The sequence below is a fragment of the Mustela lutreola genome, chromosome 13 (genome assembly GCF_030435805.1).
Source record: "Mustela lutreola isolate mMusLut2 chromosome 13, mMusLut2.pri, whole genome shotgun sequence".
NCBI classification, from domain to species: Eukaryota; Metazoa; Chordata; class Mammalia; order Carnivora; family Mustelidae; genus Mustela; species Mustela lutreola.
The window spans coordinates 60,770,246-60,796,316 of NC_081302.1; the positions used below are offsets into that span (position 1 = coordinate 60,770,246).

At 38.2% G+C, this 26,071-nt stretch overlaps 1 protein-coding gene across 16 annotated transcripts in view; it reads right to left on the reverse strand.

Moving 5' to 3' along the window:
* CAB39L (calcium binding protein 39 like) overlaps positions 1–26,071 on the reverse strand; it is a 124,887-nt gene that overhangs the window by 28,956 nt on the left and 69,860 nt on the right. For all 16 annotated transcript variants that reach the window (XM_059144483.1, XM_059144466.1, XM_059144476.1 and 13 more), the window contains 2 exons: positions 13,136–13,254; positions 755–923 (listed from right to left, as the gene is read on the reverse strand). In XM_059144483.1, the coding sequence (XP_059000466.1) occupies positions 755–923; positions 13,136–13,254 (288 nt within the window). The remainder of the gene's footprint in view (positions 1–754; positions 924–13,135; positions 13,255–26,071) is intronic.

The following is a 26,071-nucleotide window of genomic DNA, read 5'->3' on the forward strand; positions in this document are numbered from 1 at the left end:
ATGGAGCACCAGTGTTTAACGGGTGCTAGTTGCACAACAGTGTGAATATACTTCACACTACTGAACTGTACACTGATAAATGGTTACCATGGTAGTTTTATGTTATATATATTCTTTTACAACAATTAAAAAATTTTAATATAAAACTAAGATTAAATTCGTATTTAGTAACAGAATAGATAAGTTCATAAGAACACAAGGGATTATGAAGAAAACACAATTCATTTATGAGTAATTTGCTTCACCGAGTGAGAATTTACAATTACGCTAATAAAGTACGGTGATGTCCTTCAGAGGCAAAGATGTCATTCTCCAGCTCTCTTCACTACACAGTCCCTTCCCCTGCTGGTAAACACTGTTCCTGCTTCCCAGATAACCTTCTGGAGGTATTCAGTGCGGATACAACTTAAGTGGCAGTTTATACCCTTTGTTTTTAACATAAGTGAAAGCATGCTTTGCTGAGAATATTACATGTCCCTTTTTTCACATATATTGCAATTCATTCTGCATGAGTTTGTGACAAGTATTTTGAGTTGTTTTTTCTACAGTGTGATAGACTGGCCTAATAAAATGCATGACTGATGCTTTACATTTTATATCATAAATCACAGTTGGTTATGCTCAGGCCTAAGGAATAGCCTTTCCTGCTTCTTTAAAATTAAACTGCCTCCTCAGAGGCCAACTGACTTTAACTAAATGCTGAAACTAAATGACCTAGCTGATTCAGAAAAAAAAAAAAAAAAAAAAAAATTACCTTAAAAGTAGCAAAGGCATCAGAAGCAATATCGAATGTTGACAACTCCACATACTTAAAGAAGTCTCGGAACTGATTAGAAAAGAGGATGATTTTGGCAAGTGGTTCGTGTCGAATACATTCTCTCAGCATAATCCCACAGCGTAAGGCGATCTGTGGGGCTTCATATCTAAAGCATAAACAAGACAGAAATGCAGAACACTGTTATCCTATTAACAAAATAATATTAATGGTACCAAAAGAACCATTTCAATACTGCTGTTAAAGGAAACATAGATATACCATTTGTCACAGTTCATTCAAACATCATTCATTCAATACCCCCGAATATCTCTGATGTGCCTGGCACTATTCCAAATGCTGGGGATATAATAGTAAGCACAACACGCTACTGCCTTCCTAAAGTTCGTATTTTTTAGTGGGAATACTATTTAGTGGGGTAAGAGACAGATTATAAACAATGAAAAGAAATTTCATATTCTGAGAAGTGCTATGAAACTGAAGACATTAAAATATTTATAATACAGAGTGTAACTACTTAATTTTCTTTCATTTAGATTGAGTGGTCAGGTAAGGAGCAAAGCGTTCCAGGCAAAGGGAACTAACCACAAAGGCTCCACGGCAAGAGCCAGCTTGGTGAGTTAGCGAAGACTAACCAGTGTGGCTGGAATGTAGGGGAAGAATAGTGGACGGTATGAAATGAAGCAAGAGTGGAGAAGGACAGGGGCCAGATCACATACCGCTCCCTAGGCTAAACTAAGGAGTTTGGTTTTAAAGTGATAGGAAGACTTTGGAGAGTTTAAAAAATTAACATGGCTTGACATATGCTCTCAAAAGATCACTCTGGGCATCTATGGAGAATCTATTATAAAACATGGGGAAAAAATGGGGACACCCTGGTGGCTCAGTTGATTAAGCATCTGACTTGATTTGGGCTCAGATCTCAGGGTCATGAGATTGAGCCCTACATGGGGCTCCATGCTGGGCGTGAGCCTGCTTAAGAGTCTCTCTTTCTCCGTCTACCTCTGCCCCTCCCACCTCCTCATGCACTGGCTCTTTAAAAAAAAAAAAAAGAAGGAAAAATGAGCTGGCAAGTTAGAGTGGGAGCAGGGGAACTGGGTAGGAGGAGGAGCAGCAGCCCAGCTAGAGATGAGGGTGGCCTGGACTGATATGGTAGTAGTACATGACAGGACTGTGGGCAGATCCGGCATATTGCTTGGAGGAACGATGTAGCTGGGGTAGGGTGGGGAACAAATCTGGGGTGAGGGAAATTGAAGACTCAAGAACGATTCCCATATTTTAGGCCTGAATAATTAGGCAGATGGTGGTACCAATTTTTAAAATGAATAAAACTAGCAGATGAGCAGATCAGTGAAGAAGTTAAGTTTGTTTCTGACCATGTTAACTCTGAGATGCCTGATATCTAAGTAGGACTGTCCCCTTGGCAGTAGAATATATCTATCCAGGGTTCAGGAAGAAGATAAGGATAGATATTACATGCACATATATGCAGTTGGTATGTAATAGATGACCAGTAATAAATAGCTGTGTATTGAATGACCCCCTGAAATCATGAATTACAGCTTGCAGCAAAAATTGCACTAGAAAAACACAATGTTTATTGTAGGAAACAATTCAGGACTGGCACGTTAGATCTGTTCCCTTCCTAATTTAATAACAATACTCCAAGTGTCAAATTCAACATTGAAATAAATCTAGTTTGAGTTACATTTCAATGTATGATTAGGTTTCAAGAAAATGAACAAAACTTAGCTCAAGTAAAACAAGTTCAATAATAAAATGATGCAGTTGTCCATTGTGTGGTAAATAGTAGAATAGAACAAAAGAAGGTATGATGGTAAAACACTGGGAAGTGCGTATAGGATAAAAAATACTTATTTCATTTCATTTCAATTAAATACAATATTAATTTTTATGGTTCTAATACAAAGCCCACTGGGAAAAAAAACTCAATTATTTCAATTCTTGAAAAAGCACTTTCCTATAATGTTGGGGATAGAAAAAAAAATGATATCCATGAAGTGCCTATATAATCTTTCAGATTTACCATGACTTTTCCAGGTTAGAAAAATTACAGCCAAAAAATGTTTAAAAGCAAAAATGACCACTGAACAGATGAGAATTGAAATGAACAAATAAGAAGAATGAATAGATGAAAATCAAAACAAAACCACCCTTACACAAAACTTCGAGATATAACTCACCAAATATAAGTGGTAACATTCTGTTGAGCAATAAAAAATAATGCAGTATTCTTTAAAAGACAACATCTACATGACTTTTTTGATTTAAGAATAAAATCTGTCTCCTACAACCTAGGAAACTGGCTACTTTGCAAAGTCAAATCCACAAATACAGTAGTGGAAATCTTAAACAAGTATATTTGAGAGGATTCACTAAACTAGGGAGTATTTATCATTTTTGTTCTGTTTTATGCTGAATACTATCTATAACTCCTTTGCATATTCCCTGAATAACTGATATTAACATTAAATGTTAATATATTCAGATAGGTATGATTATTTGCAGAATATTTAAAAATACCCATTTATAGTGTTAATAATTTCTCTTACCAGAAGAACCTGAAAATCAGCCTGCTGGTACACATGAAGAGTTATAGATGGAAAAATATTAAAATGTTATAAAGAGGGGTGTATTTTCTGAATTGTGAAGGAGAAAAGCATTGCTGTTTATTGGTAGAGTACTTTAGAGAATATGAAATAAAGACTGTTGACAAAAAGAAAGAACCCAAGACTATTAAAATCTAGACTTATTAGTGAGATATTTATGGACTCTTGTAATTTGACCCTAAATTTTTTTTAAAGATTTTATTTATTTATTTGACAGAGAGAAATCACAAGTAGATAAAGAAGCAGGCAGAGAGAGAGGGAAGCAGGCTCCCTGCCGAGCAGAGAGCCCGATGCGGGACTCGATCCCAGGACCCTGAGATCATGACCTGAGCCAAAGGCAGCGGCTTAACCCACTGAGCCACCCAGGCACCCCTGACCCTAAATTTTTAATTTCATTTCTCATCCCATTCCATACATCTTTGGGGTATGCCATTCTCTCAGCCTAGAATGTCCTTTCCTTACACCTCTACCTCTGAAATTCTCTCTCATCTTTCAAGGCTTCATTGCTGGGGATAGGTTTTACTTGTTACCATCTTGCTCTCTTGTTACCTTCTCCTTTCCTCCTCTGCTCCCATCTCCATATGGTTTATCTTACTTGTACTTTCCCCTTTCCCCACCTCAGTCTCCAGTGTGCTTAGCATAATGTTTTACACGAAGTAGGCACATAGTGAAATTAATGATTTTCTTTTTCTTTTCCTTCTTCTTTAGAGAGAGAGTGTGTGTGTGCACAATTTGGGAGGGGGTGGAGAGAATCTTAAGCAGGCTCAATGTCAATTATGGAGCCCTATGTGGGGCTCAGTCTCACAACCCTGAAATCATGACCTGAGCTGAAATCAAGAGCCAGACGCTTAACCAACTGAGCCACCCAGGTGCCCTTGAAGTTAATGAATTTCAAATTCTGACTGAAATTCTTAATAGTAGAACTCTAATGAAACTCAGACTCTGGCTCTATGATCTCAAGCCAACATTCTTCTCATTTCTTGATTTAATTTCCAAACTGAGACTATCTATAAAAAGTTTATACTTCAGACTTTTGTGTATAATTAGTTCACTTTTTCCTTTCATTTGGTAAAGTTTATTGGAACCATCTGTGATATACTATTTATTCTTAAGGATGAAAAAATAGTTAAAAAAATATCCCTCTGGGTCAGAACACTTATTGCATCCCATTAGTTTGTGCTTAAGAGTAGAAATGTCATTCTCTGAGATGACAGCTTCTTAAAGGTAGGAATATATTGAGATATATAGAGAAATATAGAGAAATTCTTAGTTTTCGTCAGTACCCTTTAAGCGATCTATAATTTATATATATCATTTCAACCTTACTACCCTCTAGGATATTGGTTTCTAATAGTTTACTGTTCCACAAATTAAGCCTATCTTAGGTTTCAAATCCCAGTAGCATTAATATCCTTATACTTGGTATAGAATAAATATCTCATCTATTCTAGTCCACTTATGACAGGTTCCCAAGGACAGGGACCACAATGAATCACTCTACCTCCACAATGACTAATTTACATCAGATTGCCAATAAAGATAAATCCAATAAATGTTGAATCATTATTTTATAGAATTGAATTATATCTTTCTTTTTGATTTGTAGTTTGGATCATATAGTCTGGCCTTCAATTAACTATATTAGTATGGAGAAGGCACACTACTATATATGCATGTTTATTCAGATAATCACAGCATATAAGATCCCTTTTGAATTTAATAAAAGCTAAAATATAAGAGCAATTTTCTCTTCTAGCAGTGAACTACAGTAAACATACAAAAAATGGTCAGAACATCTTGTGAAAGAATATCTCAAGTTAGGAAAATGTATAAGGGGGAAAATGACTTTTGTTGTTGCTGGGAGCAAACAATGTCAGGCAGTAGTTAGAAAAGTTCTGTAAAATGTCACTTAACAAACACTTGGCCTCCTCAATATAGGCAATAAACTTTGCTTTTAATCTAGATATATTTGCTTACTTTATAAATAAGGAGATAACTCTGTCCATTAAAGAGGCTTAGAAGCAGTAATAATCCAATGTCAATGAGAAGCCCTAGCAACCAGATTATAGTCTCTAAGAACCATTCCTCACTAAAAAGAACAAGAGTCCTTGGTAGAAATGGCTGATTCCAAGTCTGTGTTAGGAAATATACAAAATGGGCCTGGTATATCTTGAGCCGAAAAGCAAGGAATCTCACTTGCTAATGTGAGTAATATCAAAAGGTCATGAGGCAACTTGAAGGATAGACAACTGGGCATCAGCAAGAAAAATAAAACATATGGAAAAAAATTAAACCCACAAGTTCATAATGATAATAAAAGGATGGGGAGAGGGGAGAGAGAGAGCGAGAGAGAGCAAAGAAACCCAGATGCCAATGGAAGTTCCTGGAGTAACAACTTATTTCTCTCTAAATTGATAATGGAAGCAAAAGAATTAGGCATTTATTCTACTTCTCTGGTGTGAATTGTATTTTAAAATAGTTAAATTGTTGTGGGAGATGATGGAAAGGTAATCTCTAAAACTACATCAGTTGATAAATGCATGAAAAATGATAGGATTCTTTTTGTAACCGCTAATGAGATGACTGCATTGTACACTGTTTATCAATGAATGGTAAAACGGTTAAGTGTAAAGCTGATGAGGAACTTTACAATGGATTAATCTGTCTCCACCTGAAGCCACTGTTCAATCTTAGTATTACAAAATGTATGTCTCCTGATGAGATCAAATATGAACTACACAGCACCACCTACAAAGTATGATTGCCAAAATAGAACTGAATCTGAATTTAATCAAGTCTTTAAATATAACCTCCAGAACAGAAATACAGGGGACAGTGGAACAAGTTAAGTGACACCATTAGGAAGCAATATGACAAATCCAGAATGGAGAAAATTCTGTACCAAAATGAACGCAGTTTTTCAAAAAGTTAGTGTCATAAAAAAGGGGAGTGTGTGCAGCTCTCAATGAAAAGAGATTTTATTTTTTTTATTTTTTTTTTTTTTTAAAGATTTTATTTATTTATTTGACAGAGAGAGATCACAAGCAGGCAGAGAGGCAGGCAGAGAGAGAGGAAGGGAAGCAGGCCCCCTGCTGAGCAGAGAGCCTGATGTGGGACTCGACCCCAGGACCCTGAGATCATGACCTGAGCTGAAGGTAGTGGCTTAACCCACTGAGCCACCCAGGCGCCCTGAAAAGAGATTTTAAAAAGACCAATGTGGTATTACAACCAAATTCAGCAAGTGGAACTTGTTAGGATCCTTAACTGAACAACTATGGAAATTTGGGGGTAAGGGGACAATCAAGGAAATTTTAGTATGGAGCAGGTATTAGTTACTAAAGAATTATTGTGGGGGCACCCAGGTGGCTCAGTTAAGCATCTGACTTTGGCTCAAGTCACATCCACATCCGGCTCTCTGCTCAGCAGGAAGCCTGCCTCTCCCACTCCACTCCCCCAGCTTGTGTTCCCTCTCTCTGTCAAATAATTAAATTAAACCTTTAAAAAAGTTATTGTTACTTTTTAAGTATAATAATTACATTGTGGTTATATAAAATTTATCTTTCTATTTTTGCAATGCATATCAAAGTAAATTATTTAGGGTTGATACAACAAGATTACATGAGGTTTGGGATTTGCTTTAAAATACTCCAGCCAAAAAAGTAGGGGTTGGTATTTGGGAGATGATGAAACAAACACAGTGAAATACTGGTGATGAGTACATAGGGCTTCTTTGTACTCTCTACCTTTGTATATGGTTGAAAATTTTTATATTAAAAAATTTTTAAATAGTATTATTAGGAGATATTTATGATTTCAACATTAGACTTCTGGAATATCTTTCATTGGCTATGATTTTTAATTGATCACTGAGAGGAGTTTAAGTGACTTCATCCTTAAGTTCTCTCAGTAACGTGGAATGTCATTTGTCTGGTCCAAGAGAAAAGTTCATTTATAAAGTTCATTTATTTATAATTGTTTCATAAAATTTGGGTTCCAAATCCTTCATACCATGTTTTGTATCCTATATCCAGATGATCATCTTTGATGGGCAATTACCTAGTAATTTCCTCCTTTCTTTCTTTCTCTTTCTTTCTTTCTTCCTTCCTTCCTTCCTTTCTCTTTCTCTCTCTCTCTTTCTTTCTCTCTTCCTCCCTTCCTTCCTTCCTTGCTTGTTAGAATTATGTTCAATACGGAATGTTACTATCATTTTCTTAAATAACATCAGTTTGATTTGTAAATGCACCAATCAAGGTTTGTCCTGAGTTTTGAAAAGTAGTTTTACAAGAGATAATTCAATAAAAATGCTGACCTTTAACAAAGGATTTAGCATTTTAAGCTAAACACGTGTGACAGGTTAAGTTGGTTCTGGCGAAACTGTTCTACTTAGGACTTCTGGTCTACCCTGTACTCAACATCTTCTATAATTTCCTTGCTCTTCACACCTGAATGGTCCGCAAATCTTATTAAAGATACAGTAATGGTAAAGAACATGGAATTCAGAAACAGATCTGGATTGAAAACTTGGCTTTGTCATTTATTAGCTTTATTACCTTGAGCAATACCCTTACCCTAAGCTTCAACATCCTCATCTGTAAAATGGCAAGAGTAATACTCAGTCCTCACAGTATTATCAAAAGAATTAGATGAAATAACGTAAGTAAAGATATTTAATGCAACAGTTAGCACATAGCAAGCACTCAGTAAATGGTATCTCCACAACAGGATGTGAAGGAATGGATTTAAAGTCTGGGTTAAAAAATAAAAGAAGAATCATTACAACAGAGAATAAAGCCCAGAGATATCATCACCAAATTGTTGATAATGGTTTTCTTTGGGAGATATAATGGTTAGTACTCCCCTTCTATATTATACATTTTTAAAAAGATTTTATTTATTTGTTTGCCAGAGAAAGAGAGAGAGTACAAGCAGGGGCGTGGCAGGCAGAGGAAGAAGCAGGCTCCCCACTGAGCAAGGAGCCTGATGTGAGACTCAATCCCAGGACCCTGGGATCACGACCTGAGCTGAAGGCAGATGCTTAACTGACTGAGCCACCCAGGTGTCCCTATTTTATATATTTCTAAAATATTTGAAGTTTAAAATAATAAGTATGTGCTACTTTGAGTCAGAAAATAATTAAAATATTTTTTAAATATCTGTTTTCTTCATTCCCAGTATCACCACTAAAGTTTTGGTCCTAATTATCTCTTGCTTGGACTCTTCCAAGCTGGACTCTCAGTACCTCCATGCTTTAAGCCATTTTCCACACTGCCACCAGAACTCATCATGTCTAGCCCCTGGGGAGTTCCATGTTACCTACACAATGACATTCAGACTCCCTGGTGGGACATAGAAGGCTCTTTATAATCTGTTCTCAGCCTTTCCAGCTTTATCGCCCAACCTTCCCTCCCATTCACACTGGACTCTAGCTACACCAGAAATCCTGGCAACCTCCAAACACATTATGCATTTTGATGCCACCTTGCCTTTGCACACAAGACACTCAATCCTTCTCTTTGTGCTTATTTGGCAATTTCCTACTTTAAGACCTCCATTTTTGATGTCTCGTAAAATAATAACAATGACGTGTAATGAGTTGTCTCTTCTCATTGTAGACTATGAATGCTTGAGGAATGGAAAGCTGGGTAGTAGTTTGAGAGCACAGACTCTGGAGCCAGACTACTTGAGTTTAAATCGTACTAGCTATGTGACTTCAGATAAGTTAGTTAACCTCTCTGGGCTGCATATAAAATAGGTTATATTTTACAACAGCAGCAGCAGCAATAATAACTACCTACAAGACTATTATATGAATACAAAGCAAGGCCTGACATTTTATTAAAATACAATCTAAACTTCTACCATGACTATGACTATTATTAGTGTTATTATTACTAGTACTGTTACTATTGTAGGCCCTTCATAAATGAACTAATAAGCAGTTTTAGCCTTATAAACGAAACTAAATATTAACTTTTTAGAAGAAATGGGAAGATATATAAAACTTTCCTAATGAATCAAAGTTAAGGAAGTTATTCTTTTTTTTTTTTTTAAGATTTCATTTATTTATTTGACAGAGAGAGATCACAAGTAGGCAGAGAGGCAGGCAGAGAGAGGAGGAAGCAGGCTCCCTGCTGAGCAGAGAGCCCGATGCGGGACTCGATCCCAGGACCCTGAGATCATGACCTGAGCCGAAGGCAGCGGCTTAACCCACTGAGCCACCCAGGCGCCCGAGGAAGTTATTCTTAAAGTAAATAGTTCTTATTTTTCTATTATGAACATAATTACATGAAAATGGAGTCCTAGAATAAAAATCTATATATTAACAAAGTGGCTTTTTAATTAAGTGATTAAAAATTATTTTCTCCACATACTAGAAAAAATGCAAGCTATTTAAGTTTTTCTTCTTAAATACAAAAAAATGACATACAATTATCTATTACAAATTATACATAGGTTAACTGGTAAGTATAGGTGTCTAATGAATAGAGTTCATATTTCAAATATAAGGAACTTTATTTACATCAATTTAGTCATCTGCTAATACACTGAATGACTTGTTTTATCAAATAATTTGTATACGAATAGTAGTTCTTTGAACTCATCAGAAAACACCATCAAGTGGTACATAAGCACATTTTTAAATAATTAAAGATATAATATAGATATATAAAGAGACACTAATTATTCACACTTAAACTCTATGTAATCCTAATTTTTTTTTGTAATCCTAATTTTTAAAAACCCAAGGTCCCACAATTTTAGAGTCACATATAAACATAATCCAACAGTAAAAAGTCATTTAAAACAAGTCATTAAAAGAGATTCGAGGGGCGGCTGGGTGGCTCAGTGGGTTAAAGCCTCTGTCTTCGGCTCAGGTCATGATCCCAGGGTCCTAGGATGGAGCCCCACGTGGGCTCTCTGCTCAGCAGGGAGCCTGCTTCTCTCTCTTTCTCTCTCTCTCTCTCTCTCTCTGGCTGCCTTTCTGCCTACTTGTGATCTCTGTCAAATAAATAAATAAAATCTTTTTTTTTTTTTTTTTTTTTTTTTTTTAAGATTTTATTTATTTATTTGAGAGAGAGACAGTGAGAGAGAACATGAGCGAGGAGAAGGTCAGAGGGAGAAGCAGACTCCCCATGGAGCTGGGAGCCCGATGTGGGACTCGATCCCAGGACTCCAGGATCATGACCTGAGCCGAAGGCAGTCGTCCAACCAACTGAGCCACCCAGGCGCCCAATAAATAAAATCTTTAAAAAAAATTTTAAAAATAAGAGATTCGAATTGGGGTGCTGGGGGGCTCAGTTGAGCGACTGACTCTTGATTTCAGTTCAGGTCCTCATCTCAGGCTTGTGAGATCAAACCTCACATGGGTCTCAACTTCGAGTCTGCTTGAGATTATGTCTCCCTCTTCCTCTCCCTCTGCCCCTCCCCCCACTCATGCACTGGCTCGCCCTCTCTTTCTTTCTGTCTCTAACAGAAATAATTTTTTTTTTAATACTGACTTATAACTTACAGCATCACTTCTCAAACTCCCTTCCTTCCCCCAATTCACTCTGCAGCTGCTTTGGAGCTTCTCACTGTTAAGGCTCCCAAAGCCTTCTCATGAAGTGGGTGGTCTCTTCCATCTGATTCTTTCCTGCTCATCTCCAAGTCTTGTCTGCAAATGGACATCAAGTCTAGCTTAGTCTAGTTCCCCTGCCTGGTTTCCCTGCACCAATTCTTTTCTCAACTCTCTCTGCTGAAAGAGGGAGAAGGGGTGGGAGCTGTGGTACACAATTGCACATGAACTCATCCCATGCATACCACAGATAAAAAGGCTCACTGTAGATCTGTAATGTGTTCCAGCAGTTAAATTATTAATAAATGGCATTCAGAATTAGCTGTTTATCTTCTGTATTATTATTTCCAGAAATGGGAAAAAAAATTGTAAGAAAACAACTTACACTGTTACTTTGAAGAAACAATGTAACATAATTTTGTACCAACTTAATTTTCTAAATAAATATCCAATTATGCTAAATTTCTCTATCTTCCAAAAAGCATATATAACATGCAAATGTATGAAATATATATACATTTTACCATTATCAAAAGGAGTGAAGTTAATTTTATTTAGTGAAGCAATTAATTAATTTTTAGAGAGACAGCAAGAGAGTGCCCAAGTGAAAGGGAGTGGCAGAAGGAAAGAGAGAAAGAGAATCTCATGCAGGCCCCACTCAGTGCAGAGCCCCATGCAGGACTTGATCTCATGACTCTGACATCATGACTTGAGCCAAAATCAAGAGTCCAATGCTTAACCAACGAAGTCATCAGGCGTCCTGTGGAAGATAGTGTTTTAGATCATGTTGACCACTCCTCTTCTCCGTCAGTCAACACAATCTCCAGGACAACTCATTTCAGCATTCTCAAGGGGTCATTTAGTTACAAGTTCATGTTTTAAAACTACTATTAATTTATCCTCATTTCCTGAAACACAAATCTAATATTCCTTCTCTCAAACTCTCCAGTGGCTCCCCATTTCCTTGAGGATAATGTCAAATGCTTTAGAGCTTAACATTTTAGAATCCCCGAAAGTGGGTATAAATTGATCACCTTGGCCTTATTCACCCATGACCAGCTGTGCAAAACATATCCTTGTGGGTCCATTAAAACTTGCAGATCCCTGTGAGCTGCAAGCGAGCACTTTACTTTATAATGTTATTCTGGCACTTGTATATGACCTTCATTGTATTTTTTAAATTGCTCATGTTTCTAGAGGAATTGGAGCTCTTGGGAGGAACAGAGATAGTAGTTTCTTTGATCAGTAGTTACTGAGTACTGTGTGCTAGATGCTGTGCTTCATAAGCATTATCTCATTGAAGACTCCTAACAACCTACTCATGTAGGTATTATTATTGACTCCATATTGCAATGAGGAAACCAAGACATAAAGAAGTTAGAGAACTTGCCCAAGGTCTTATAGTAGGTGGCACAACCCTAACTGAAAACACGAATCTTTCTGATGGTATAGAGTCAATGGCATATAATGCAACATTATTTTGTGTGAAGGTAATATTATAAATTTTCCTTTTATTTTACCAATAAGAAAACTGAGGTTTGGAAACGTACAGTGTCTTGCCTAAGGTCACAGAACCAGGAAGTGCCAAGAGACAAGAAAAAGGAATAATCAGAAAATAAAAATGAGTTCTTATAAATTAAGAATAGAGTAGCTGAAATGAAAATTCAATAGGGTTTATCTTCAATTAAATGTAAAATTAGTATCTTCCAACACATAAAAAGATAAGAGAGGAAATGTAGAAGACCTAAGAAATCAATCCTGGAGATTCAACTCTGACTAACAGGAAATTCAGAAAGTGAGAACACAGAAAATGGAAGGGAAGTAATTTTCAAAGAAACAGTATGCAACAGAGAATGTTTAGCAATCCACCAAAATCCACTGTCCTCTTCTACCTGGACACTAAACAACATTTCTCAGATTTCCTTAAGAATTAAGGGGCTGAAAGACTGACTGCTCTCAAATGGAAGGTGAATGGGAGTAAAATGAGCCATTTCCAGTGGCTGATAATTTCTTCCATGTATTTTCACCTTCCTGTGAGATGAAATGGCAAAGCTGAGCAAAGTGGTCTTGGAAACCATATTGCTTACCCAACTGGACCACCCAGGTGCCCATAGCTGTATCCTTTTAACAGCTATTCTATATTCAAACCTACTTTAAAGGAAACCATGAACCTACCCTTTGAGGAGCATAAACAGAATATGAGGATGAGCGCTAATGTACTCCACAGTAGGACTCCGAGTACCTATCTGTCTTCTCAGGATGTTGTTAAATATCTGGGTCACATCTTTTTTTCCCTGTTAAAGAAACAAACCGCCATTAAATTACACAATCAAAATAGGTAAATTATATGGAGTGTAAGTTGTATCTCAAAAGCTGTTTACACATAAACACACACAAAGGGAAACAGCACTGTTCTTTGTAATATCTAAAACCATTAATTCATTCTTTTTAGTGATTCAACATTTATATACAATATAAAATGATCACCATAAGTCTAGTTAGTAGCTCTTACCATAAAAAAGAATACACTATTGTTATCTATATTCCGCATGCTATAAATTACATCCCCGTGACCTATTTATTTATTTTTTAAACTTATCTTGTCATATATCTTTAGTCAGCTGTGCTTCCAAACATTTAAACAAAGATTTCTACAAACAGACACAGCTCTTTTCCATCGGATTTGCACTGTGGTTAATTCGAACAACAAGAAGTCTATTTCTCACACTTGTAAACGAAATGGCATAGAAGAATTTAAAATAGTGGATATGGTACAATTGAATTCCTAATGCTTTTTTACCTTTTAGCTTTATATAAGAAGAAAATTATGATTAACATTTTTAAACCATCTTAAATAAGGACGGAAAATGGATGAAGAAAATAAAGATTTTAGCAAATGTTGGTTAGAATCAGATTCCTTTTTCTTAAATGTACTTTCTAGTAATTTTTTCCCCTCTACTTTATCCATTCCCATTCCAAGTCGGTGTATTACAAAAAAAAAATGTGAGTTTTTCTATTAGGTGGATATACATGACTTAGGTGATTGTAAGAAATCATATCTAACCTAGAGGAATAGAGAGGGCTACTCAATTCTAGCAGCTGAAGCAGAAGAACTATAGCCAGGGTTGGATGGGACTTTTTTGAGTCCTCATTTACAAGACTTCCACTTTCACACACCCTACAACCTGAGGCTTGTCTCCTTCTCCAACTGAAGCTCTGAACTGAACAGATTTTGTTATGTTTAAAGATTCAGTTTATTTATTTGGGAGAGAAAGAGAGAGTGAGAGAAAGCGCGAGCAGGAAGGAGAGGGAGAAGCAGGCTCCTTGCAATCAGGGACCCCAATGGGAGCACGAACTGAGCCAAAGTCAGACGCTTAACCGACTGAGCCCCCCAGGCCAGGCACCTTGAGTTTTCTGCTTCTTAAGATTTTATTTTTAAGTAATCTCCACACCCAGTGTGGGGCTTTAATTCACAACCCCGAAATCAAGAGTGCATGTGCTTCTGACTGAACCAGCCAGGCGCCCCAAACAGGAGTTTTTTATATAAAAAAAAAAAAAAAAAAAAAGGACGACATTCCATCGTGAGTTACTATGGCCCTGATTCTGGCCTTCATCTCTCAAATGAACTGTTAAAGATTATCTTCCAGTTATGTCCTCTACTTCAAAAAAGTCTTCACTGGGCTGAGTGAGCTAACTAGAAAAGCAAATCTGACTGTGCTGTTCTCTTAGGCTCTTCAATGCCTTCCTTTTGCTGAGAGAAAAGTCTGACGCCCTCCATGACCTAGCCCTTGCTTACCTCTCCATCCACGGCTCACTTTTCAATTCCTACTTCAAGTTCTGTTAATAACAATGGACTGTACTACATAAAGGTATATATGACTTTCATTTCTATACCTTTGCTCCTGTTCTGCTTGTCCTGAATTCTTTTCCTTCCCTTTTGTAGCTAAGTCTTAGTCATCCTGTAACAGGGGCACATGGGTGCCAAGAGCACCTGACTGCAGGGTTCCCAAAAAGACCAGGTTTCAGCCACTCACTGCTGACAAAATCCAAAGGCAGAGATATGAGTGGTGGTATAACAAGAAAGGAATTTATTTCAGTGAGGCCAGCACCGGGAAGAGAGTGGACTAGTGTCTCAGACTATCTAAAGTGCTGAAAAATACTTCTGGGTTTATATAAGGAAAATGTGGGACAAAGTTTGGTGGGTACTTGTAGGCAAGCAGTAAAGATCATTGTCTTGGGGTCAATCACGTGTGGTCTTGCTGACGTCAGGGTAGATGTTTTTTGCTTGAGGGGGTAGTTTCAGTTCCTATCACGGGATGCTTTGCCTGCAGGGGTCTTTTGCCCGAGTTAAGAGATAAGCTGGAAATAAGAACTTAGAAAGTACAGACAGGTCAAAATGGAGGTCGTTGAAGTCCTCTTTCAATACAACAGATTCAGTTCAGACGGATTCACCTCTAGGATAACTGCCCCTCTCTGTGTGACAACAACATCTTTGCCTACATACACCAGTACCCCCTCTTCCATGTCTACCCCTACCTCCATCTCTACCACGGTCATAGCAGCTAACATTAAGTGCTTACTCTGTCCCAGGCACTTATACAAAGAACTTTATATGTATTTTCCAATCCTCCTAACAACCTTATAATGTACATTCTGTAAGTAAGGAAATTAAGGACTAGTGAGGTTACCTTATATAAGTGGGTTGTTGGAGAGCCAGGACTCCATCCAAAACTGATGGAATCTAGAATCTGGGTTCTTAGCCATCATCCTAAACTGATTCCAGCACCAAACACAGTATACTGAAATGAATTTTGTCTCTAACTCCTTCATCACATTGATAGCTCCCAAGGACAAACCATATTTCAATTCCCGTAGTAGGGCCTGATATATATATAGTAGGCATTCAATATTTATTGGACTGATTTATTACTTTAGAGGCATAGGCATCTATAAGCCCTTTATCACAAATCTAGACCACTGAATCTCATGCATCTATTAATGTGGCACTTTTAAAAAAGATTTTATTTATTTATTTGATAGAGACACAGAAAGAGAGAGGGAGGAGGGGGAGCAGGAGAGGAGAAGCAGGCTTTCTCCTGAGCAGGGAACCCGATGTGGGCCTCAGTCCCAGGACTCTGGGATAGTGACCTGAGCCAAAGGCAGACGCTTAGCCAGGAGCCCAATGTGGCAGATTTTAATACCAAAACAAGTAGGACCCAAAATTAAAAAATTAAAAGACACTAAGATTATTCAATTAATTAGTCAATCTTAAAACTACTAGCCATATAAAAAACGGACTAAGTACTGATTAAGAATGCTAATTGACATATAGAAAAATTTTCTTTTTTTTTTTTAAAGATTTTATTTATTTATTTGACAGAGAGAGAGATCACAAGTAGGCAGAGCGAGAGCGAGAGAGCGCGCACAAGTAGGCAGAGAGGCAGGCAGAGAAAGAGAGGGGGAAGCAGGCTCCCTGCTGAGCAGAGAGCCCAATGTGGGGCTCAGTCCCAGGACCCTGAGACCATGATCTGAGCCGAAGTCAGAGGCTTAACCCACTGAGCCACCCAGACGCCCCACAGAAAAATATTCTTAAAGGATTCACTTTATCAACAATTGGCTTGAAATGGATCAGACTTAAATGTAAAACATAAAACTATAAAACTTCTAGAAAAAAAGAGAGGAATATCCTCAGGATCTAGAGTTAGGCAAATAATCTAAGAGCACCATCTAGAAAACAAAAACTAACAAACTGGAGTTCAAAATTCAGCAAAACAAAATTCAGCACTTTTGTTTTGTAAAAGATATTGTTAATAGGATGAAAAGACAAGTTACAGACAGGGAGAAAATACTTCAAACCATACATATGATTAAAAAGAACTAGTGCTAGAATATGTAAAAAATCCTTTGAACTTAGTAGTATAAAATACAAACCAATTAGAAAATGGGCAAAAGATAGGAAGAGACAGTGAAGAGATCTACAGATGGCTACAAGCACATAAAAGATGTTCAACATAATTAGCCATTAGGGAAATGCAAATTAAGATCACCAGGAGAGATTACTACATATACCTATCAAAACAACTAAAATAAATAATGACAACAACAAAAGCTGACAAAAATGCAAAGAAACTACACTTGTACATTGTAGGTGGAGATCTAACATATATAGTTAATCTGGAAAACAATTTGGCAGTTTCTTGAAAAACTTAACAGGTGGCTCAGTCATTTGAAGATCCAAATCTTGGTTTTGGCTTAGGTCATGATCTCAGAGTCCTGGGGTCAGGCCCCACATCAGGCTCTGTGTTCGGTGTGGAGCCTGCTTGAGGGTTTTCTCTCTCTGCCCCACCGCCTGCTCTCTTTCTCTCTCTGAAGTAAATAAATCTTTAAAAAAATAAAATAAGGGGTACCTGTGGTGGCTTAGGTCATGATGTCAGGGTCCTGAGGTAGAGCCCTGAGTTGGGCTCCCTGCTCAGTGGGGAGCCTGCTTCTCCCTCTCCCTCTGCCTGCTGCTCCCCCTGCTTGTGCTCCATTCTCTCTGATAAATAAATAAAATCTTAAAAACAATAATGAAATGAAATGAAATAAAATAAAAACTTAACATGCCCCTACTATACTAGTAGTTGCCCTCCTGGTATATATCACAGGGAAATGGAGCCTGGCCATGAATGTTCCCAGCGGCTTTGTACATAATAATCAAAAGCAGGAAACAACCTAGAAATCTTTCCACAGGTAAATGGTTCAACAGACTGTGCTATATACCCATACCATGGACTCAGTGATAAAAAGGAATGAACTTTGATGCATGCAACAACCTGGATGAATCTTAAGGAATTATGCTGAATGAAAAATGTCAGTAACAACAGCTTATACAACCTAAGTGTCCATGAACAGAAATATGGATAAGGAAGATGTGCTGTATTTATACCATGGAATATTACACAGTCATAAAAAGGGTAAGACTATGCCATTTGAGACATGGATGAACATAAAGAGTATCATGCTAAGTGAAATAAGTGAGACTGAGAAAGACAAATACCACAAGATTTTCCTTATATTTGGAATGTAAAAAAAAAAAAACAACAACCCACAAATGAATAAGCAAACAAAATGGAGACTTAGATCTATACATGCAGAGAACAAACTGATAGTTGCCATAGAGGAGAAAAGTGGGGGATTGGGTAAAATGGGAGAAAGGGAGTAGGAGATACAGGCTTCCAGTTATGGAATAAATAAGTCAAGATAGCATAACAAATATAGTCAGTGAGACTGTAATAGTGGTATCTGGGAAGAGACCAGTAGCTACACTTGCAGTGAACATAGCATAATGTATGAGCTTATGGAATCACTATGTTGTGCTATGTTGAAAGTAATGTAACATTGTGTGTTAACTCAAAAAATTAAAAGATTACACATTATACAGTACCATTTACATTCGGATTACAAAATGGAGAATGATTCCTGGTTGCTAGAGGCCAAGGATGGGGTGAGAGAGGGTAGCAGCTATAAAAGGACAAGAGGACGCATCTTTGTAGTGATGGAAATTTTCTGTATCATCACTTTATCAATATCAATATCCCAGTGCTATCACTTTGCTATGGTTTTGCAATATATTGCCATCAGGGAAACTGGGCAAGGTACATGTCTCTGTATTATTTATTATTGGCTTTCTTGTTGGAGCAAGCTAGAGGAAGAAAGCAGGGGAGGTGCCCAGTAGCTCTTTTGGGAAGACGATAGCCAGCAATTAGATGCATGCTAATTAAAAGCCGGAACCTCAGTCAGTCACTTGTAAAGGACGCATCAGACCCCTCCCAGGGAAAGACTGGGAGTTGGGTGTTTTTGTCGCGCTTCCTCTGTGCTAGCTCGGGGGAGGCGGAGACAGTTGCAACAAGTACTCTTGCACCCATGAACAACTGTCCCTTTGTTTGCTATAGTCCTGTGGGTCTCATGAATGCGAGCCCTGTCAGCTTTCATACATAGGTGACCTGGGGGACCATTCCTCAGTGGGCAGCCTTAAAAGTTGGGCCACCAGGGTGCCTGGGTGGCTCAGCGGGTTCAAGCCTCTGCCTTTGGCTCAGGTCACGATCTCAGGGTCCCGGGATCAACCTGCACGTTGGGCTCTCTGCTCAGCAGGGAGCCTGCTTCCCCCTCTCTCTCTCTGCCTGCTTGGATCTCTGTCAAATAAAAAAAAAAAACCTGGGCTATCAGATGTGTGGTCCAAACCATTTGCTCCTCAAAGAGAAGCTGGGCATTGGGGTACCCCCCACCCAGGCTATATGGTGCTATGCCAAGGGGTGGGCTTTATGGCCAGTGTGTCTCAGCCTTTCCTATCCATTCTGAAGTGGCTATTTTCTCAGTTGCTCAATGAATAGGACCCACTTTGCTCATTTCTAGATTTCTCTCAGAGGGAGTTCCTGCATGTGTAACTGTACCTTCTGTTTGTCCATAGGAAGAGAGAAATTCAGGAGCCTCCTGTGTGGCCACCTAAGTCCAGAGTCCCAGAATTTTTTTAAATGTTACGTAAAATTCAGTGCTGGTTCTCATATATTGCTGGCTGATGTCCTAGAATCTCAAATTGGGAAATCTAGCCCGAGAAAATAATCCTAAATAACAATCTTAAATATAGAAAAAGAGGTTCAGACACAGTGATTTTTTTTTTTTTTTTTTTGAGAGAGAGAGAAAGAGAATGAGTATGTGTATGTGAGAGAGCAGGGAATAGGAACGGGATGGGGGAGGGGCAGAGGGAGAAGGAGAGAGAATCCTAAGTAGGCTCCATGCCCAGCACCGAGCCTGATGTGGGTCTTGATCTTACAACCCTGAGATCATGACTTGAACCGAAATCAAGAGAAAGTTAGAAATAATAAATATGTCAAGAATTAGGAACAGTTACATAAATTATGGTATGTAACTGGCAGAAACAAGAATATCCAAATGTTGGCAATGATTAAATATAAGAAAAATATATGACTAGCCACTGCTTTCACTTGATTCCATGGATTGAAACAGAGAAGGGTAGATAAGGAAGAGAGAGAAGAATTAAGAAGAAAGGAAGGAAAGGGAACCAGGAAAGAAGAGAGAAGAATTTTTAAAAAGGGGAGAGAGATAACAACAACAAAAAAACCAGACACATGGGAATGCAAATTTTATCTTCTTTAAAGAAAAACACAGAATATAAAATTCAAAGTTTTTCAGAAAATTAGGAGCTGAGTCTTCAATTTAAAAGGATACTTTAGGATCAACTGCTCTCATTTTAAAATAGTACAAATGTTCATACTACTTCATAAGAAATGAATTTCACTTACACAAATGTTAAACAATATACTTGTATAAGAGGTACAGCTATAAATATAAACAAAGCTTAAAATGAAAGAAGTCATCTGTTCTGTTCAAATCTTTGTAGACTCTACAGTAATCCTGCACAACCTCAATCCTCTTTGAAAAGTCATAAGAGCCTGTTTTTCATACTTCCCAGTGAAATGCCACAAGAACATTTCCATACGGCATTCCAGTGAACAGTAGACATGAAGCTCCACAGAACTCTCTCCAACTTTTACACAGAGGAAAACATTCTTCTGGTTCATTAGCAAATAATGTGCAAAGGCAAAGGAAGCCCCCTGTGGATAACAAAAACAAGCTTGGATACCAGGAACAGCTTGTCAAATCAGAGGAAAGGATCAGAATGGAAAGGATTAGAGAAAATCTAAACAGGTACCAGATGATTAATGATGGGCTTTCCATAATACAGAACCTTGCGGATATCCATTCATTACACTATACCTAACTGGAGTAAAACCTTAACTATTTCAAAACCAGTCTTCAGCAACCTTCAGACTGTCAGATTTCAAGTTCTAGAAATGGCCAGAAAAAAAGAAAAAAAAAAATCTCTGATGGTAACAAAGCAACATCTAGAAATGACCCTGAATGCCTGAAACTCACCAGTAATTCTAAGATAACTTATAATTTAAGTGAGCAGATGGCAAACCTGAAGAAGCACTTGCATTAAGCTGACAAATTCAAGAAGGTCAGCTCTAACCTGATCTAGTCAACAATTACCTGCAGAATGAATGATACATATGGAGGTATCAACTGGAATTAAATACAGAAAGAGAAAAAGTGAGAAGAAAGAAGCAATGAACAGCAGGCAGAGCAATTAGAACTGCTGATAAAGAGCATCTTTTACTGATAAGAGAAGTGAGAAAAGGCAGGGACGCCTGGTGGTTCAGTTGGTTAAGCATCTGCCTTTGGCTCAGGTCCTGGGATCAAGTCCCTTCATCGGCTTTTGTTCGGTGGGGAACCTGCTGCTCCCCTGCTTGTGCTCTCCCTCTCTCGTTCTGACAAATAAGTAAATAACATCTTAAAAAAAAAAAAAAAAAAGAATTGCGAAGGCAAATAAGGGAGTAAAAGAGAGCAGCATTGCAGAAGAAAACACCCATTTTTAAATTGCAGCCCTTGACTTATATGTAGGATATATAAATATAAAGCATTCCCAAAATTCAACAACCAAATAAAAAGAGGACAAAAGACCTATATAGACAATTCACATGAGAAGAGAGATGGTGGGGCACTGGGGTGACTGAGTGGGTTAAGCCTCTACCTTCGGCTCAGGTCATGGTCTCAGGGTCCTGGGATCGACCTGCACATCGGGCTCTCTGCTCACCAGGGAACCTGCTTCCCCCTCTCTCCCTGCCTGCCTCTCTGCCTACTTGTGATCTCTGTCTGTCAAATAAATAAATAAAATCTTAAAAAAAAGAAGAGATATGGTGGCAAATAAACACACGAAAATATGCTCAACATCATTAGTTGTTAAGGAAATGCAAATTAAAACCACAATATACCACTTATACTTACTTGAGTGGCTGAAACTTAAAAAAAAAAAAAGCTAAAAGCAAACAAAAACCCCCAGCACTACCCAACAATCCTATTCCTAGGTGTTTACACAAGTGAAATGAAAACCTACATCTGCACACACAAACTGCGTAAATGGTTATAGAGATTTTATTTGTAACGGGTCAAACCTGGAAATTCCCCCAAATATCCACCAACTGGGGAATGGATAAATGGTCTGCATACATCCATGCAGTAGAAAGCCATTGGCAATAAAAAGGAACAAACTCCTGGTACACAGCAACAACAAAGATGAATCCAAAATCATGATGCCAAGTAGAAGAAGCCAGAATCAAAAGACTACATTTTGCATGATGCCATTTCCACATTTGTTAAGGCAAATTATACAAGGACAGAAGATAGATCAGTGCTTGCCAGAGGCTGAGGGTAGGAAAAATGATTACAATAAGGCATGGGAAAATCTGGGGGGTGATGGAATTATTCTATATCACAGAACTGTGTATTAAGAAGAGAGACGGGCGCCTGGGTAGCTCAGTGGGTTAAAGCCTCTGCCTTCGGCTCAGGTCGTGATCTCAGGGTCCTGGGATATGGCCCCACACGGGGCTCTCTGCTCAGCGGGGAGCCTGCTTCCCCCGCCCCCTGCCTGCCTCTCTGCCTACTTGTGATCTCTGTCTGTCAAGTATATAACTAAAAAAAATCTTAAAAAAAAAAAAGAAGAAGAAGAAGAAGAGAGAATGTTACTATTTGTCAATTACACCTGAATTAAAAGAAAAAAAAAAAAAGAAACATAACTGTAGCCGTTGAAGTCATGGGCATCTCTCCTCTGCTCCTGTGTCGGCTGGGGGAAGAGGGGTGGGGAGAGCTGTTGTGGATAGGGCAAATATTTGTGCTGAATTTCACTAGCAGAACTAGATAGGCAGAGCCGTCTGCAAGGGGTTGGGGGTAGGGAGTGTTCACTGCATGGATGAATGCTTTTGCAGGGGACCAAAATTCAAACTAAACTAATTTACAGATACTGGGAAAGTTTCAGAGCTCAGAATTAGTTGCTCTCAAATTTTTTAGTATAACTGTATTTACACATGACAAGAATTCTAATGCAGAGCTCCTTGTAAACCTCCTGGCCCTCTCTATCTCTCTCTCCTCATCTTCATTCTTCTGCCTTTTCTGCATGCTGGCTTCCTCTACTTTTTTAGTTTACGTGGTAGGAAATCTGACCACGGATGCAGTTAGAGACTGATGCTCCTAGTTAGAGACTGAAGTTCCATCTCCGTTTTAGTTCCAGAATCCTGCAGACTTCTCTGGCCCTGCTTTGATGAGATGACCACTACTAGTTCACCCTGTGTACTGGACAGGTGTCACGCTGCACAAAAATGTTGCTCCCACTGTAACTCCGTGGGTGGGGATGGAGGGACCACTCCCCAGAAAGCAGAGGGGATAAAACATTTTGTACATTATACAATGGTGTGAGCAGTCTTTATCTTTATGGCAGGTTACATTCATTAACAAGTATGGTAAGGTCAAACTAAAATGGTCATTGTCTTAATTTTTATAGGGGGAACACTACGAATTAACATGTTAACGCTTCTGATTAAGGGCCTGATTAAGGGCCATTTTAAATCACCCATAGATTATGTTCCTTTATAGGATAAATGTTTCTGAAGCTTATATTCGTTAGTTTAAGATGACGAGAGGGTCACGGTAACATAAAATTCCATTTAATATGCTATAGTATTTCCTCACCTGTAATTGTAAATTCTGTGACTTAATTTGTCTAATGATGGATGCAAAATACATGAACAACTGATGGACTCAAGAACAGCTAGAACCAACACCCTACACACATAGTAAGCAATTCAAATTGTTAAATGCATGTCTTCTGCCCATTTTTGGACATGATTTTCTGTTTTGTGTGTGTTGAGTTTGAGGAGTTCTTTATAGATCTTGGATATCAGTCCTTTGTCTGTATTGTCATTTGTAAGTATCTTCTCCCATTCCATGGGTTGCCTCTTTGTTTTGTTGACTGTTCCCTTTGCTGTGCAGAAGCTTTTGATCTTGATGAAGTGCCAAAAATTCATTTTGGCTTTTGTTTCCTTTGCCTTTGGAGACATATCTTGAAAGAAGTTGCTGTGGCCGATGTTGAAGAGGTTACTGCCTATGTTCTCCTCTAGGATTCTGAGGGATTCCTGCCTCACGTTGAGGTCTTTTATCCATTGCGAGTTTATCTTTGTGTACGATGTAAGAGAATAGTCGAGTTTCATTCTTCTACACATAGCTGTCCAATTCTCCCAGCACCATTTATTGAAGAGACTGTCTTTTTTCCACTGTATTTTTTCCTGCTTTGTCGAAGATTATTTGACCATAGAGTTGAGGGTCCATATCTGGGCTCTCTACTCTGTTCCACTGGTCTATGTGTCTGTTTTTATGCCAATACCATGCTGTCTTGGTGATCACAGCTTTGTAGTAAAGCTTGAAATCAGGCAACGTGATGCCCCCAGTTTTGTTTTTCTTTTTCAACATTTCCTTAGCAATTTGGGGTCTCTTCTGATTCCATACAAATTTTAGGATTGTTTGCTCCATCTCTTTGAGAAATGCCGGTAGAATTTTGATTGGAATAGCATTGAAAGTATAGCACAAAGTTTCTGTCCTAAGGCTTTATGATTCTTCATTTTTATGGTAATAAAACCAAAGGTGAAGGACCACTTTAAAGGGTGCCAATGAACAGAAAAGGATTTTTACAAAGGGACAGAAGTTTTCAAAAATTTAAGACCGTAAAATGGGTAAATGAGAAGCTGGTACTGGAGTACTTATTTTGCTGACTTTTTTTTTTTTAATGTAGCAAGAAATAATAGAGATTAAATTATCACAGCAGAAGGTTTTCTGCTTCTTTGGACTACTTTCTAATTCAGCCTGAACAGATGACTTTGCATCCACCCTGGTTTTGCAAGGCACACCTGCCCTTAAAATGAATGCATCAATAAATTCATCCTTTGATCTCTTATCACATTGTGTTTCAAAACATCAGAGTCTGAAGCTGTGTTTTGAATAGCGGCCAAACCTCAAAAAACACAGCTCTGAGTTTGATCCTGAGCCCATAAAAATCTGAAGACTTGCAATCTCAACCACAAGTCTTTTTTTGAACTTCATAAAAATATGCAGAAGCGGTTCTTTTCTGTCAGCAATTTTAAGGTTTAAAGAATTAGATTAAAAATTTATGGCTATAAAGTAATGGGATTTTCTTTTTAAATAATTCTAACTCAAAGGTCTGCCTCCTCACTAGCCCTTATTCCTGTAACAGTAGGATTCTCTAGTACTTTCCTCATCCTCATGGGCCACTTTGCTCTGGATTCCTGAAGGAGAAATGGGTTCGTCACAAAGACTGCCAAGGCAGTTCCAGCTACCCAATCTAAGCCACTGCCATGGCCACCTTCACTGCTGTCAGCTCTGGATCCCAAACCCCTTCTCCAAGCTCTTCTCAACCCTGTTCTTGGTCTTGCCTCCCACCACTAGTCATTTCCAAAAACCCTTCCTCTGTTATGGTTCTGGAGACACTTTCCCTCACTCCAAAACGTTCTCCTATTTTCCTTCTATTTCCTATTCCTATTGATCTTAGCAAAAGAGAGGGCATTTCTTAAATTTCTGTTGATTTACTCTGCAAAAGAAGACTAAGCTCTTCTCTTCAGTCTTTTCCTTCCAGACATTGTTTAGAGACCTAACCTTCCACAACTAACAAAAAAAGCCCATCTAGGTGTCCTCTAAACAAAAATTCATTTTTCTTTGTAAGGAATACTCCATTCTTTTAGGTTATCTGGCAAAAGCTACAGCCCAACCCTAAATAATATTTTTTTCTCCCTTTTATAAACATATACCAAAAATTTAACAGTCAAATAATTGTTGTACTCTCCAACAAACCCCCAGAGGTGGCTACACACTTACTAGAATGCTTATCACCACTTGTGAAATACCTTCTAAACCATTTACTAATTCAACAAGAAAAGTGGCCTATTGCTGTGTTCAGGACATCTTCCTTTGGTCTAATCTTCTTTCTTTTTCTTCAGTCTCTCATTCTCAAGCCTACATTCATTCATTCACTCAACCAACCAGTGTACAGGGCACTAGCTGTGGGAAACGGGATCCTAGTACTCAAGATACTTTCAGTCCAGAAGGGGCTGTACCAGTTCTACCTCTGAACTAAGACACAAGGAGGGCAGAGTTGTGTGTGATTAGACTGCGTGATTAGACTGCGCTCTAAAGTTAGGACAGGTTTTATCA